General features: G+C 42.2%; 1 protein-coding gene across 4 annotated transcripts in view; it reads left to right on the top strand.

Annotated features, from left to right (window-relative positions):
* Positions 1-285: 285 nt before the first annotated feature.
* LOC117420682 (huntingtin-like) overlaps positions 286-16,246 on the top strand; it is an 86,714-nt gene continuing 70,753 nt past the window's right edge. For all 4 annotated transcript variants that reach the window (XM_059033505.1, XM_059033504.1, XM_059033501.1 and 1 more), the window contains exons 1-2: positions 286-666; positions 15,512-15,595. In XM_059033505.1, the coding sequence (XP_058889488.1) occupies positions 572-666; positions 15,512-15,595 (179 nt within the window). In that variant the 5' untranslated portion in view covers positions 286-571. The remainder of the gene's footprint in view (positions 667-15,511; positions 15,596-16,246) is intronic.

The raw sequence follows: 16,246 nt of genomic DNA, 5'->3' as shown, positions 1-16,246 counted from the left end.
AGAAAGTCAGTTTTGGAACGTCGAACCCCGCCAGGATCCGTTCTCGCAGTAAACCTCATTCGTTTAGTTCATTCAGCATAATGATTACCGTCTTGTTTTCCTTTCAAATATCCAGGTCATATGACCCCTTCAATTGCCAAGGGCTATGGACGCTGCTGCTGTGCTTAATTTAAATCTACACCGCCTCTTTTTTCACCGTGTAGACCCAACGCATAATTCGTTTGGTTAGTGTGCTTCTCAGTCAAGAGCAAGGCTGTCGGTGAATGGTCAGTTGCTCCCAGTGTTTGGTCTTTCCCCCAAACTGCCAGAGTACACACTTCCTCGCTGGGAGGGAGGCTGGTGAGATGCATCAAAGATGTCTTATAAAATTGGATATAGCAGCACCTAGCTACCATTCATTTGCAACGCATTGTTAAAAACATCGAAGTAAATACCCACTGACACGCGCAGAAGCTTAATGTCGTCACCGGTTTCACTACGCACGATATAGGTCGTGCGCTCCCCCCTACTCTCTGTTTTGCGTTTTGCACTCTTTCTTGTGGTAATATTTGTAAATAGTATTCCCGTTAAAATGGCCACCATGGAGAAACTGATGAGGGCCTTCGAGTCTCTAAAGGCATTCCAACAGCAGGGACCACCGACAGCCGAGGAGCTAGTCCAAAAACAGTAAGTATCTTGCTGATCGTAAATCTGGCGTTGAGACTGGCAGAAACCTTGGTAGCAAATTGACCTCGTAATGTTTTGTACATTTACCGTATCATCATAACCAAAGACTGCTGCGGTCGTGCACCTGTCTGGAGTAAGGTACACATACGTGAATAATAAATAAGGCATTAATTATGCTTGTGTGTACTAGTGCGGACGTAACTGTGAGTGTCGATGATGGGTATCACATCACGTATTGTCGGTGAAGTCTGCATATAAAATATTTTATTTTAGAGGAATGTAGAAAATAGATTAGTTCATGGACACTGACTGTGTGTTTATATATTTTTGGAACTGGCAGTGGAAGCAGTAAACATTCGGTGGTTTATAATTGCACCGACAGGCTTGCTTACAGAACTATAAGCCTAAATCAACTGAGGGAATTATATAACAGTTTAATTGCTATTACAAATCAGATTGTCACAGAGGTCAAGCTCACAAGGTTTATGCGGTATGTCGGAGCTGAACAGACTAGTACTGTGCTGGTACCCTCAGCTCTGGCGGAGTTTGATGAAATGACACAGTTAACGGACACCTGATGGGTTTGCCTAACTTTCTAATGCAGCACGTCATTGGTACTGATGGTAGAGGTACAGTAGAAGGATGGTGGTTGTGATGTTCTGAGTAGTGCACAATTAAAAACATTACTGTACAACTGTATACCAGTTTGTCAGAATCATTGTATTGGTTGTTCCTTAACCTAGTAATTAAAGACACATATTTAGCAACCATTGCAGTTGCATTTATATCCTTTATGACTTATAGTACACCTTATGTATTGCATGTGATATATTTTAAAACCCACAGTAAATTAACTGCATGGGCTTGGATGTTGCTATATTATATCTTTGGGTATGTTCAGAGGACTCTGATCACCTACCTTTTTTGATGACCATCCAACAACATAGCTCTTCCACAATTAGATGTTACTGTTGCCTGGCAGTGACACTGGGTCTCATCTGCATAGGTGTTAAAATTAAAAACACATTCTGCATGGATGCCTCTTAACAAGCAGCTACTGCCATGTTTCAAGGAGGCAGATGGGCAGACCAGGACACTGTAATATGTAGTTTCCTAGCTACAGTTTGTTATGCTTGTTTTATTTTTCATCATGGGCCTTGTAGACATTTAATGAATATTGCTCATCAGTATACTACAATTATGCTTTCCATGTGTCCCTGTGTCAAGGAACAATTGAAATAACTGAATAAAGGTGCAAAAACTGTTTTATTCATTCTCAAAGAAATATTATTAATGGAAATATCTTCCTCATACTATCTTTTGCAAAGGGACAGTGCAGATGTGATGAAGACCTGTGAAGATGAGCTTCTGTTATCAACATTTGATAATTCACAGAGTTAAATATTACCCTAAAGTACACAAAATGGGTGTCAAGTTAAAATATGTACTGCACTGTTGAGTAATAGAGATATTAGCGTGATTGCACATGTTTCTTCAATGCAGGTTGTAACTCGTACCTACAGTAGATCGTTCTCTGCAGCCTATCCTGAGACAGTAATAGTGAGCTGAAAGCATGCATGTACAGGAGTGATTTCTTTATATTTAGAATTCCACCGGGGGTTACGTTAACAAAATAGGTCATTGCGGTACTGTAGATAGCCTTCTTGAATTGTTTTCTAGTTCCCTGTTAAACTATGTACAGTACCTAACTTAAATTCTAAAACAAGAACAGTATTGAAGATAAACCAAGTAAATTAGCCTATACAATAAAAACATGGCTTGGAAATAAATATTTAGATGGTTAAATGGCATACAGTACCTAAGCAGGAGTTCTTATTAAACAAAAAGTGTTAATTGAACAAAAAATGCTTAATTCCCAAGACAGTCCATGAAAATGTAACATTTGTTTTTAAGCTACTGACAAGCGCAAAACTTTTTTTTTTTAATGAACAACCTGTTTAAGATGCCAAGAAAATGTGGGCTTCAATCTGGTGTAACTTAATAAACAAACACACCAATTGGTGGATACACAATTGCTTCATTAATTGACAGTATGAAACAGAATTGATATTCTGAAATGAAATGGAATTCACTTTGGAATAGCATTTGCACATTAAATTAAGCTTTTTTTTGTAACACAATTGTTTTACATCCTTTTATGAATTATTTCACTAGATATCAGATACATATCAGAGTAAATAAAAAGCAGTTGACTCAGGGATACAGTTGATGCTTTAGGAATACGTGATTAAAAATAACCACAGGTTTTACACGCGACTAAGTGATAAACATGCTTTATGAATATGAATATTGCTTTAGCTTGATGGTATCTAAATGCTTTGTCCTCCCTTAAAAAAGAATACCAGGGGCTCCCGAGTGGCACATCCGGTAAAGGTGCTCCGCGTGGAGTGCAGGATGCGCCTTATAGCCTGGATGTCGCCGGTTCGAGTCCAGGCTATTCCACTGCCAACCATGGAGGGGGACTTCCAAGGGGCGGCACACGGCGCACGAGTGGCAGAGTGCCTGGAGTTGCCCAGAGTTGCGTTGTCCTCCAACGTTGTAGCTCTGGGTTGGCTGCATGGCGGGCCTGCAGTGTAAAGAAGCAGTCGGCTGACGGCACACGCTTCAGAGGACAGCGTGTGTTCGTCTTTGCCACTCCCGAGTCAGCGCAGGGGTGGTAGTGGTGAGCTGAGCCTAAGTACAATTGGACATTTCAAATTGGGAGAAAAACCTGGGGTAAAATTAATTGGCGACTACTAAATTAAAAAATAAATAAATAAAAAAATTATTCTTACTGTAATTGCTAAGAAATTCTCATTTAAATCTCATTGTACTGATACTTATTTCTGCCCACTGCACAGCTGCCATTTTGCAGAGTAAATGCACTTCACAGGCAGGCCAGACTAGACACATTCTGTAATGATTTTCTGATCCTGAAACCTTTAAATACTGTAGATTCTTGTAATTTGAAAACACACACACAGTGCGTACTAGTTAGTTCAGTAGTATTAATACCCACTGTTTTGGACATTAAAAGGAGATAGCCATTTTGATAAGAAGTTCATTCAGATATTCCGTGGTCTGCTTTAATGCTGTCTTGTTTAAAGGTTGTTACAGCTAGCCAGTGTTATTGTCAGATTTATTTTAGTAACTAACTCTCGTGGTTCAGTTTGTGCTCATGAAGAACAGACCTTCACACAGTAAGATACTAGAATCCAATTCCAATACTGGTCTGTCTGGTGAATGTCTTCAAATTGACAGCTGCATTCCAGTACAGTCACTATTTGGTGGTGCAAGATTAAGTCATTGTGTTCCTTGATGGGATACAATTAGGGCTCTTTGTTTTCATCTTTTATTTTTGTTCACATGCTGTCTTTTGTTGAGCCGACTTCATTCAGTTAAACTCTTGGAAAAGTGTTAATCGTGAAACAAGTTCACTATAGTTTTTTCTCCCGTAACTTGATTGAGACTATGATTCTGTTTCATTAAAAATGTAAAAGGCAGCGCCTTCATTTTATTTCAAACCGAACGCAAACAGCGAGTGAAGTTAAACTGATTTAATTAAATCATAATTAAATCATAAAAAACAGGTTGTAACATTTTTGCAACAAATCATTAAGATCCAGGAAAAGCAACTGTGTTCGGTTTGAATTAAAAATAAGGAGCTGCCTTTTTTTCTTTTTACATTATCGATGAAACAGAATCATCGTCTCATTCAAGTTATGGGAGAAAAAGAAAAAGTGATCTTGTTTCACAATCAACACTTTTCCGAGAGCTTAATTAAGAAACAGAGTCGGCTCAATATAACTTAAAAGGGACATCACGTTACCAAAAACAAAAACTGAAAACCAACAGCCCTAAGTTTGCTGTATCGCTTTCCTTGTTGTAGTTTCACAAATACAGTAGTCAAATGTATAATTTTACTATACAAGTCAGAAACTTGCAATTTTATATTTTTTTTACAATAGCATTTATCCATACAATACAGTAATGGTAATTAAAACTACAAAGTGTATTTGAACTCAGGATGAAGTAAGGATAACATTTGTGATTTTTCATCCTGTTTTCCCTGGTGTTACAGCAGCATGAAATAAGACCAAAAATAAGTGAGGCAGTGTGGTCCAGTGGTTAAAGTCCAGGGCTTGTAACCAGAAGGTCACCGGTTCAAATCCCACCTCTGCCACTGACTGACTCTGTGTGACCCTGAGCAAGTCACTTAACCTCCTTGTACTCCATCCTGTGGATGAGATGTTAAATCAATGTCCTATTGTAAGTGACTCTGCATATAATGTACAGTTCACAGCATTGTTCATACCTCTATAAAGTGCTTTGTGATGGTGGTCCACTATGAAAGGCACTATATAAAAATAAATAAAAATTAACAGTTGGCCAAGGTAAACAAGTGGGACCTGAATTCTCTGCCTAAGGATGCAGAGGAACTATACCATGTCGTTATACAGTACTTTCTTTGACTGTACACAGTGCAAGCAATAACCTTTTAAAAACTCTGTTAGAAGACATTGCAGCCATTCTTCATATTAGGGGAGGGGACGATGGCATACCAGTGGATACCAAAGGCACTTTTATCCATAGGACTACGTACAGTAGCCTAGTTTATGGGAAACCTACTGTGACTATATACTTGGAAGAATTTATTAAAAGGTTCATGTGCTTATTTTACTTAGTTAATGAAATAATAAAGAGATAAAACCAGACACATTTGTCTCTTGCCTGCCTTGCTATTCTGAATAAAAAAGCAATAAAAAATGCTTCATTTGCTTGCGTAATCATTTTGCATAAGGGTCGTTCCATACCAACTCAACCACAGCCGTTTCCCGACCCTCTCAGATTTTGCTAGACAAATTAACCTGGGGGTTTTCGGGCCCGCTGAGTTCAGAAATGTTATTTATTTATTTATTTATTTATTTATTTATTTATTTTTTAAAACTTCCTCTTCAAGCTGTGACCTGGCAAAGGTCAACCTAAAGTAAAAAAGTCACCCTGACAGGAAAATATCACCCTGGGCTCAACTTAGAAATACTTTTGGTTTCAAGTCCCTCACCCTGGTCAATTTGAATTTTTGGTATTTCTACCAAGTTTAGGCCGAAATAACTCACGTGGGGTGGGAGGGCTCCAAAAAATCACCCAAACATATTTTTAGATAGATGTTGATAATCACAAGAATCAAGCAAAACATTTTTGGTATCCATGGATTTTGGATTTTTGGCAGATTTTTGAAGTTGCGTTTGTCATGCATTCGAGCATTGCTTATGGTCACTTTGGTGAGGCTAAAGTACCACATAGTCCTAACCGAACTGGCGTTATTCTTCAATTTTGCATTGTCTGGGGTTAGATCTAGAGTAAAAAGTGACAGGGTGTCCAGTGGCACTAGCTTGGAGCTGAGGGGTTATGAACTTACGTGTGGAACTTGGATTTCTTTGTTACAGTGACACATTTGAAACTACCAAAACCTCACTTAGGTGCGTTTTAAAAACTACAAACTGATAGAAAACACAAAAAAATAATTACCATAGTAAACTTAAGGAACTTGAGGGGTTACCAGCATCACTGGAATTTCACGTCTACTCTTATTGCAGGGTTCTCCCCAGGAATTCAGTACAGCCAGGCGGCAGAACATTATAGCCAGGAGCACTTTTAACAGAAAAATAAACTTGCCTTACCTTAAATATATAATACGACAACGAATTTGAATATTGTGTTGTCTTTCGTTGACTATATCTGGTTGCACTTTATGTTCAACATTTTCTTTTTCATTACTGTTTTTTATTATAGTAAATTACCGTGCTTATTTAGGCACTCTACGATTTGACTTGGAAAAGATAATGTAGGTTTATTGGAGTTCACAAAAAAAAGATACTGGTAACCTTTTCACTTCCTTTTTAGCTTAATTATTGAGTTTATTGCTTCATTTAAATTGTTTTCTTTATGTTAAGTTTTGAGGGCATTTTGCTAATGCACGTCTGTTTTAGTTTTTCGCTGTTCTACATTTTTTTAATGTACTCACACATGTTTGGTCACCATTATTATTTGTTTATTTAGCAGACGCCTTTATCCAAGGCGACTTACAGAGACTAGGGTGTGTGAACTAAGCATCAGCTGCAGAGTCACTTACAACTACATCTCACCCGAAAGACGGAGCACAAGGAGGTTAAGTGACTTGCTCAGGGTCACGCAATGAGTCAGTGGTTGAGGTGGGACCGGGGACCTCCTGGTTACAAGCCCTTTTCTTTAACCACTGGACCACACAGCCTCCCACCATCTTAACTGTTGCATGAAACCGGAGTGTAATAATCCAGCACCTCTGCACTTAAGCATTTGTATGTTAGCTGACAAGTGTTCAGCTGATATCCCATCATGCCTTTCTTCTTAAAGGCGTACAGCCTCTATATATGAACCCCAATATCTCTCACAAGCACCTGGGTACGTATTGTTACGATATCACAACAAAAGGAATACGCTTTTTTTTTTTTTTTTTTTTTTTGGTGCAGATGTATAGCTATTATGCACTATATATCACCTTACAGTACAATAATACATCAAAAAATGGACTGAATGATAATACCCGAAAATAATCGTAATATTTTTTTAATAAAAGTAGCCGGCGCAAATATAGTATTAATTGGTTATTTTTATTAGCAGTCATATTCAATGTTTTAGTCTCTCAAAGTGCTTAACACAGAAAACCCGCCCCTTCAACTCTCTGATTGGTTAAATGTTGAGTCAAGACGTAACACAGCTGTCATGTGGTTCCAAGATTTTTTTATCACTGATCTAGTCTACTAGATGGGCAATCCATCCTTATTGTTAAAGGCACAGTAGCATCTACAAGACGGGCGGATCAGGTTTTTTCAGTCGGGCGGCAACAGCCACTGAAAAGGCCGGGGGAGAAACCTGTACTGGAATTGAACTAAAAATCTCATTTCTTATGACAAGTATATAACTACGCAAAAAGGAAAAGATCTTAAACATTTTAAAAGTTGCATGCAGAATGTGGTTGGTTAACAATTGCTATAGAAACCACACATCACAAAGTTCAGTAATCATCAAATTTATAATTGGCTCTGTATTTGCTCTAGAGCCCCTTTGTGGGGACATTGTAGCAAGAAAACCAAGGTAGTGTTAATCATTTGAAACTGTGTTTTTCTTTTACACTGACATGCACTGTTTCAAACTGTGTAACTATAAAGATAACTTTAAAGCAGCCTTCCTACATATTGGTTCTTTCATAACACAACCTCATACTCACGTAACAGGACGGACATGTTCAAATACATTCATATAAATGTGTACTGCACTTTTTATTTCTCATCTAATTTTGTTTAAAAGTGATAATTGTGTTACAATATGCTAGAACATGGATATTAAATACACATAAAAGCTAATGATTAATTATTTGATATACCACATAAATTAGTCCTTGCCTGGTATGAATTCGCAGTAAGTTCACTTTAATCCTTCAATTTAGTCTATGTCCTTGTGAGGAAGTGCCCGCCCCTGTGTGTATTTTGTGTGTTATGTGTTGTATGTTGCGTGTGTTAATGTCGGTGTATAGTCATTGGTACACGGGATATAAACGGGTCTGTGTTTCACGTGTGATTTAAAATGTAGATTTATATTTAGGCACGAGGAGAGCACAAATCACTTCACGTGCTGGTTAAATGTAATATGTGAGCACAGGGTTGCACAGAATTAATTCACATGCTGGGATTCAAGTGAATAATTAATTAGTAATTGAATCCCAGCACAACAGTATATATAGATGCACGTTTCTTTCACTCAGGGTTGGGTGTTCGGTGAGTGGAGAACAGGAGAGAGAGAAGGAGAAAAGGAAATATACGTAAATAATAAGTGTTTTCACTCACCGTGTTTGTTTGTCTGGTTAGTACGTTTTGTTTGTCTGTTTATTTTGGCGCAAGTGCCGTGTCCTGTGTTTTTGTTTCAAACCTTTTATTTTCTGTTCTGTTTATTAAATGCTGAGCGAAAGCATTCGCTCAGCTTCACCAAACCACACATCTTTGTCTGTTTATTTCCTGGCTCTGGTCTGACGCCACCCACTCCGGCCGTCTTTGTGACACGTGGTGTCCTGCGTGGGATCTACAGCGCCTCCAGGACTCAGGCCAGAGCAGGAACCGCATTTTTTTTGGATTACAAAAAAAAATATATATATATATATATATATATATAGTAAAGCGAGGATGGGGAGAAAGAGCTGCATGAAGCAGCGGAAGCAGCTGTCACCCCAAGCATCAATAGCCACCCTTCTACCCCCACTGCCACCGGGTTCCCCACCGTCCCGGGAAATATGGGACTGGCTGGTGCACCCCGAGGGGAACTTCGCCAGTGACCTCCCCTGGGTTATTCACGCGCTGCAGATGCGAGATGGGAAACGATGGGAGGACTGGGAGCAACAGCACAACCCGGCATCCGTTCGTGACCTCACCATGGTGGTGCTGGGGTACCTAGCTGCAGACATGGGAGGGATGCCTTCCAGTGAGCAAGAGGGAGAGGAGCAGTCGCTGCCCTCTCTAGTACCTGAGCGGGAGGAGCCTGAGCGTCCACAGCCCAAGCGGGAGGAGCCTGAGCGTCCACAGCCCAAGCGGGAGGAGCCTGAGCGTCCACAGCCCAAGCGGGAGGAGCCTGAGCGTCCACAGCCCAAGCGGGAGGAGCCTGAGCGTCCACAGCCCAAGCGGGAGGAGCCTGAGCGTCCACAGCCCAAGCGGGAGGAGCCTGAGCGTCCACAGCCCAAGCGGGAGGAGCCCGAACGTCCACAGCCCAAAAGGGAGGAGTCAGGGCGTCCACAGCCCAAAAGGGAGGAGGTCGGGGATGATGGCTGGGAGGTTTTTTTAAAGAACCTCGCGGCAGAGTTATGCCCTGGCTGTGGGGCTTATGGGCACACGTTAGCCATATGCCCCACCCAGTATGAAGAGGAGGAACTAGCGCCCAGACGGGGGGACCGCGAGCGTCCAGCGCCCAGACGGGGGGACCGCGAGCGTCCAGCACCCAGACGGGGGGACCGCGGGAATCCGAAGCCTGAGAGTCAGCTGTTCCCACCTTCACCAGCAGAGCAAGAATGCCTGCTGGTTTCCCCATCACAACCAGCAGAGGAAGAATGCCTGCTGGTTTCCCCAGCACAACCAGCAGAGGAAGAATGCCTGCTGGTTTCCCCAGCACAACCAGCAGAGGAAGAATGCCTGCTGGTTTTCCCTTCCGAGGCAGAGCCGCACCAGTCCCCTGCAATAGGGGCAGAGCCGCACCAGTCCCCTGCAAGAGAGGCAGAGCCGCACCAGTCCCCTGCAAGAGAGGCAGAGCAGCACCAGTCCCCTGAAAAAGGGGGAGACTACACGCTGCTCCCACCTCCGTCGCCAGGAGACTACACGCTGCTCCTACCTCCATTGCCAGGAGACTACACGCTGCTCCCACCTTCGTCGCCAGGAGACTACACGCTGCTCCCACCTTCACCGGCAGGAGCAGAGCAGCAGGAGCTGCCTCTGCCTCCGCCACTTTCACCGGCAGGAGCAGAGTAGCAGGAGCTGCCTCTGCCTCCGCCACCTCCACCGGCAGGAGCAGAGCAGCAGGAGCTGCCTCTGCCTCCGCCATGTCCACCAGCAGAGGGTGAATGCCTGCTGGTATCACTTCCCCCACCAGCAGAGGATGAATGTCTGCTGGTATCACTTTCCCCACCATCACGAGGAGAGGAGCGGGAGCTGCCTCTGCCTCCATCACCATCAGGGGGAGAGGAGCAGGAGCTGCCTCTCCCTTCACCAGAAGGATCAGGATTAGATGCTGGCGGTCCTCAGCAGCCCTTGCATAGGCTGCTGAGGGAAGCACGGGGAAGAACCGCCCGGCCGCAGAGGTCGAGAAGAGGGCCAACACCCGCACCCCAGCTTGTCCTGACTCCCTGCCTCGCTTCGCCCGAGGATGCCTGCCTCGCTTCGCCCAAGGATGCCTGCCTCGCTTCGCCCAAGGATGCCTGCCTCGCTTCGCCCAAGGATGCCTGCCTCGCTTCGCCCAAGGATGCCTGCCTTGCTTCGCCCGGGGCTGCCAGCCGCTCCGCATCGCCCGGGGCTGCCAGCCGCTCCGCATCGCCTGGGGCTGCCAGCCGCTCCGCATCGCCTGGGGCTGCCAGCCGCTCCGCATCGCCTGGGGCTGCCAGCCGCTCCGCATCGCAGCAGGAAGTACTATGGCCGGAACCCCACCAAGGGGAGCTGCCGGCCACGAAGAAGGTGGGGGAGGTCAGGAGACCTGCTCCCACTGCAGCAGTTTCGCTGCCGGAGATCGTGGGGGAGGTCAGGAGACCTGCTCCCACTGCAACAGTTTCGCTGCCGGAGATCGTGGGGGAGGTCAGGAGACCTGCTCCCACTGCAGCAGTTTCGCTGCCGGAGATCGTGGGGGAGGTCCGGAGACCTGCTCCCACTGCAGCTTCTTCGCTGCCGGAAGTACTGTGGTCGGAGCCCCACCAAGGGGAGCTACCGGCTACGAAGAAAGGGGGAGAGGTCAGGAGACCAGCATCCCCCGCAGCAATTTCGCTGCAGGCGTGGACCAGCAGGCGGTCAGCCGTGCCACTACCGGCAGGGGTGCTGACAGCATGGCCAGCCATGGGCCCACTGAAGCCTCCCTTCCCAGCCCGAGACTTTGTTCTGGACTGCTGGATTTTTAAGGGGGGAGGTGGCCATTGAGGCCATGTGTGCTTTGCACAGGGGGGGGGGTATATGTGACGAAGTGCCCGCCCCTGTGTGTATTTTGTGTATTATGTGTTGTATGTTGCGTGTGTTAATGTCGGTGTATAGTCATTGGTACACGGGATATAAACGGGTCTGTGTTTCACGTGTGATTTAAAATGTAGATTTATATTTAGGCACGAGGAGAGCACAAATCACTTCACGTGCTGGTTAAATGTAATATGTGAGCACGGGGTTGCACAGAATTAATTCACGTGCTGGGATTCAAGTGAATAATTAATTAGTAATTGAATCCCAGCACAACAGTATATATAGATGCACGTTTCTTTCACTCAGGGTTGGGTGTTCGGTGAGTGGAGAACAGGAGAGAGAGAAGGAGAAAAGGAAATATACGTAAATAATACGTGTTTTCACTCACCGTGTTTGTTTGTCTGGTTAGTACGTTTTGTTTGTCTATTTATTTTGGCGCAAGTGCCGTGTCCTGTGTTTTTGTTTCAAACCTTTTATTTTCTGTTCTATTTATTAAATGCTGAGCGAAAGCATTCGCTCAGCTGCACCAAACCACACATCTCTGTCTGTTTATTTCCTGCTTCTGGTCTGACGCCACCCACTCCGGCCGTCTTTGTGACAGTCCTACACTTGAAACTTACTTGACTACTTGCAGGCACATACATATGTGATTTCCAGTTAATACAACATTGATTTTATAGAGATTAAAAAATAAATAAAAGAAAGTGAAAGCGTTGATGCCATTTGATTGTTCACGTAACAGGACGGACTCGCAGCCTTTAATTATTGGAACAACTGTTGTTTAATTTCAAAATATAAATTCTTTCCAGCCAGTCTTGCAACAAATTAATAACCACCCGATCTGATTGGGAATCAGTTGATTGAATGGGACGTTCTCAAGGAAGTTGTAGACATTAGATTTAGGGGTAAACGGGTTTATATCAAAACATATAATGATCAATCATGCTGTAATTCAAACATTTGAAAATAAATTTTTTTTTTTTTTTTTTTTGGATTCTCGTATTACACTGTACTGTTTGAGTTTAATATCGTATTTGGAAAAGAAAAATACTCAAATGTTTTGTTTAGGGGTTGGTTAAGAGGACCTGCCCTCATAATCTGATCCACCATTGCACTAGGCGTGATACAGAAAAAGAAGGCGGCACCTTCTGACTCAGAGTGAATGAGGCCGGTTCGGAGCGCACATCATATTACCGCCTCTCTAGCAAAAATACCTTAGTGGAGTGGCTCAAGAGCAATGTATATTAATATTGATGACTTTCGGTATCAAACAAGCCCGTTTCAGACTAAATAAGTAACACATGTAGCTGTGTTTATGTAGTTCTCAGTTCATTTATTTAGTTTAATTACATTTCATTCACCAGAATAGAAATAGTAACAGACACAAATATCACATTTTGAATTTATTTTTCACAAATACCACACAAATTATAATTATTATTATTAAAGTCTAAAAACCTAGTTTCATTTAACTTGCCCTGATCTTAAAAATTCTGTCACTGTTACGTGATTCATTACCAAGTGTCCGTCCTCTTGACACTTTTCGAATAATTTTGAAACAAAAATAGGGCACTCAGTCAATAAATAAACAATCTAATAAAAACCTACATTTCTTATTACACAGCTCAAACACTTGAGATTATGAAAATGTAAATTATTAAAGCAAAGTTAGAATGTAGAATATATATTACCGAGAATTATTAGGCAATTCCTCTTCCTCACATAGCTGGGACTATCTCACATAACTAGCAGACGGACTTTCCTTGTGGTTTCTCTCCATCAAAAGAAAGCTTTTTTATAGGGTGTGGTGCCTACCTAGGGGGATAATTGAGTGATTGGCCAACCAGTCACGAGAGAGCCATTTGCTGCCTTCTCATGCTTGTCAATCAGTCAATTAAGCCTACTTGGCAGGCACACCTGAATGTCTTTGGAGTTTAAGTCTTCAGTGGCAGGGAACCTCTACCTTTGCCACAATAGGCCAAGGATGTGCCAGTTGCCAATGTGCATGGCGCCAGGACACTGGAGCGCTGCACGGAACAGTGTTTAAAACTGATGGCGGAAGGCATGCGTATGCAAACTGTGGGGTAAACTGGGGTTTTACTTGATTCTTGTAGGTCTCATCAACATCTATCCAAAAATATTTTTGAGTTAGTTTTTGGAGCCCCCCCCCCCACGTGAGTTATTTCAGCCTAAACTTGGAAGAAATTCAAATTTCAAAGGGTGTTAATGACCAGTGGGGGGACTTGAAACCAAAGGTGTTTAACACAATTTGGAAGAGTGGTCCCTAAGGTTCTTACAGCAGTACTAACATTTTAGGACCCTACAGGGTAAAGGCTATTGCTGAAGTTTGAATAAAACTTGTCACTTACCCCTCGTCTGGCAGCTTGCTAAAAGTGAGTTAGGTGCCCCTGATATTTTTTCCCCCAAAAGCCCTATTCATTACGACTCACATGATGGTAGCGTCTAAGTTGTGCCCAGGGTGATTTTAGCTCGAAGGGGAAATTATAAAAAAAGAAAAAAGAAATGATTAGCATTTCTGAACTCGGCGGGCCCAAAACCCACCCAGGTGAATTTTTCTAGCAAAATCTGAGACGGTCGGGCAACAAAATGCCCCTTTTCTGGTTGAGTTGGCGTGGAATGACCCATAAGGCACCTTGTTTTGTTTTATTTATTTATGTTCATCATTCTTGACTCGCTTTTCTGCCAGATCTTATCTGAAGGAAAATAAGAGACAACTGAAAAGCATTTGACTTTTTTGCTATTCATCATGTTTCCTCATACTACAGCTTGATTAAATGGGATGGATAGCAGCCAAAGATACCATTGACTCACACTGACGCAAGCTCTGCCCTGGTAATGTGAAATCAATCTAGCCCCACAAGGATCTTTTCAGCAATTTTCAATATGCTTAGCAGAACAGAAGCGATTCTGGTTCAGCATATTTTCAATCTCATCTTTTTCTGCCTCCTGGTGCACTGTGTTATAATGTATGCTTTAAGGAGGCAGTAACTGATCTACAGTAATCCATCAATGCAATAATTGCAGTTACCTTTTTAAAGAAAGCCTACAATATACAGCATTATCCATAACTTTAATCAATAACTTTAAACAACAAAAGCTGTGTATAGAGACACATGTTTGTTTTAATGTCTGCATCTTGGGGAACCTGCATAACTGTATTCTTGCAGTCTGTTACTGTGCTCTTGTTTTTAATGTATTTCTAATTTCCTAGAGCAGTATTGTTTGTACATTACATATTGGATACTGTAGTGCTGTCAAAGTGGCAGTTTAATGCTGACACTTCATCTAAAATAAAAACTGCTTAATGGTCTCCTCATGGCCCCTTGTTTACTTATGATTTTCTGAAGATAACTTTAAACTGTACAGACAGTGGTGCATCAATTCAGTTTTCATTTGGTCTCTGTTTTTAATATGCTTAGTTTGCTAAATGATTGGAGCATTTCCAAAATCTTGTAATACTGTAGAGCTGAATAACACAGCATGTCAGTGTAGTTAGTCATTTCCTGTACAGGGGGGCAGAGAACAACCTTGGGTAGGAAGTGCTTTATGTATGCACCCTGATTCATGATATCATACAGTAGAGTTTATTTGTCACTAATCACAGTAGGCTAACTGTTGTGGTGTACAGTATAATTTTTTTGCTGTGGACTTTCAGTTTTACACGTGTATACAGGTCACACTGATGTATTTTTTAGCTTTAATTTTGAATTTATTGCCAAGGCAGGGAATGACTAGAGTACTACACTACAATACCTGGAGTCCTATAAGTACTGCAGCCAGTTATGAAATCACATAAACACTGGCTTCAGTTGTTCAGAATCATCAGAGGTTTCTTCTGCAAAGCTGCTCAATTTGTTGAGCTGTCAGAAAACTTCATTAGTTGTTTTTTCTTGGTACAGTATCAGATGATAAAGGATGCAGACAAGGTTACGATATTGTTACAGTGTGTGTGCACAGTATGTTTGTGATTTTAATCGTTGTGTGCTATTATCATAAGGACGAAATTACTCAACTGTAACATTAGGTTGTTTTAATGTTCCTAAAAATGTGTTTGATTCCATGTATTTTGTTTGTGTTCTGTTCTCTTCTATTAGGAAGAAGGATCCTTCTACAACCAAAAAAGACAGAGTGACTCATTGTCTCACTATATGTGAAAATATTGTTGCACAGTCTCTGAGGTGAGTGTTGTTTTTTTTAACATATACTGTATTAACATTTGTAAATATGCCTTGTACAGACGGGAAGGATATATATATACAGTATATATATACATATATGGGTTGGTAGCACACAGAGGACACGAACAACAAAGTTTTTAAAAGAAAGTCTTTTTAATAGCGGCTCTGTTGCAACGAAAGAACAAAACAAAATAAATGGGATGAACAATACAAACTGGAAGCAGGTCTTGTACAAAAACAACAGAAAAACACAAAATAGTTCTTAGCTGCCTTGCAGCAATGTCATGCTGGGTTCTTTTATCCAACTTCCTTCCAATACCTCAGTTCAACAGGAAAGTGTTCAGGTTTGTATAGCGTTTCTTAGCTCGGCTCAGACGGTTCAAGCAGCCTTCTCACCTCCACAGAAAATATTCCCCACTTTAAGGAGTTCCTGCAAGGAGTTAATAGTGGGATAGATAGGCCACAGGTGCTGACCAAACAAGTCAAATCCTAGTTACCAAGCCAATGCTATAATCTGTACTAGCAGCACCTGTAGCCTATCACACAATTAACTCCTCAAGCTCATGGCAGGCTGATTCCAAGCCAGCCATGGATCTTTCCAGCTATCCCCTAATGTGCCAACTGGTTCAGCCCGTCACGAGCGCCTCCTGC

Source organism: Acipenser ruthenus, chromosome 1, assembly GCF_902713425.1.
Source record: "Acipenser ruthenus chromosome 1, fAciRut3.2 maternal haplotype, whole genome shotgun sequence".
Classification (NCBI taxonomy): Eukaryota; Metazoa; Chordata; class Actinopteri; order Acipenseriformes; family Acipenseridae; genus Acipenser; species Acipenser ruthenus.
Note: the sequence above shows the minus strand (reverse complement) of the source record. Positions and strands in the feature narration are given on the sequence as shown.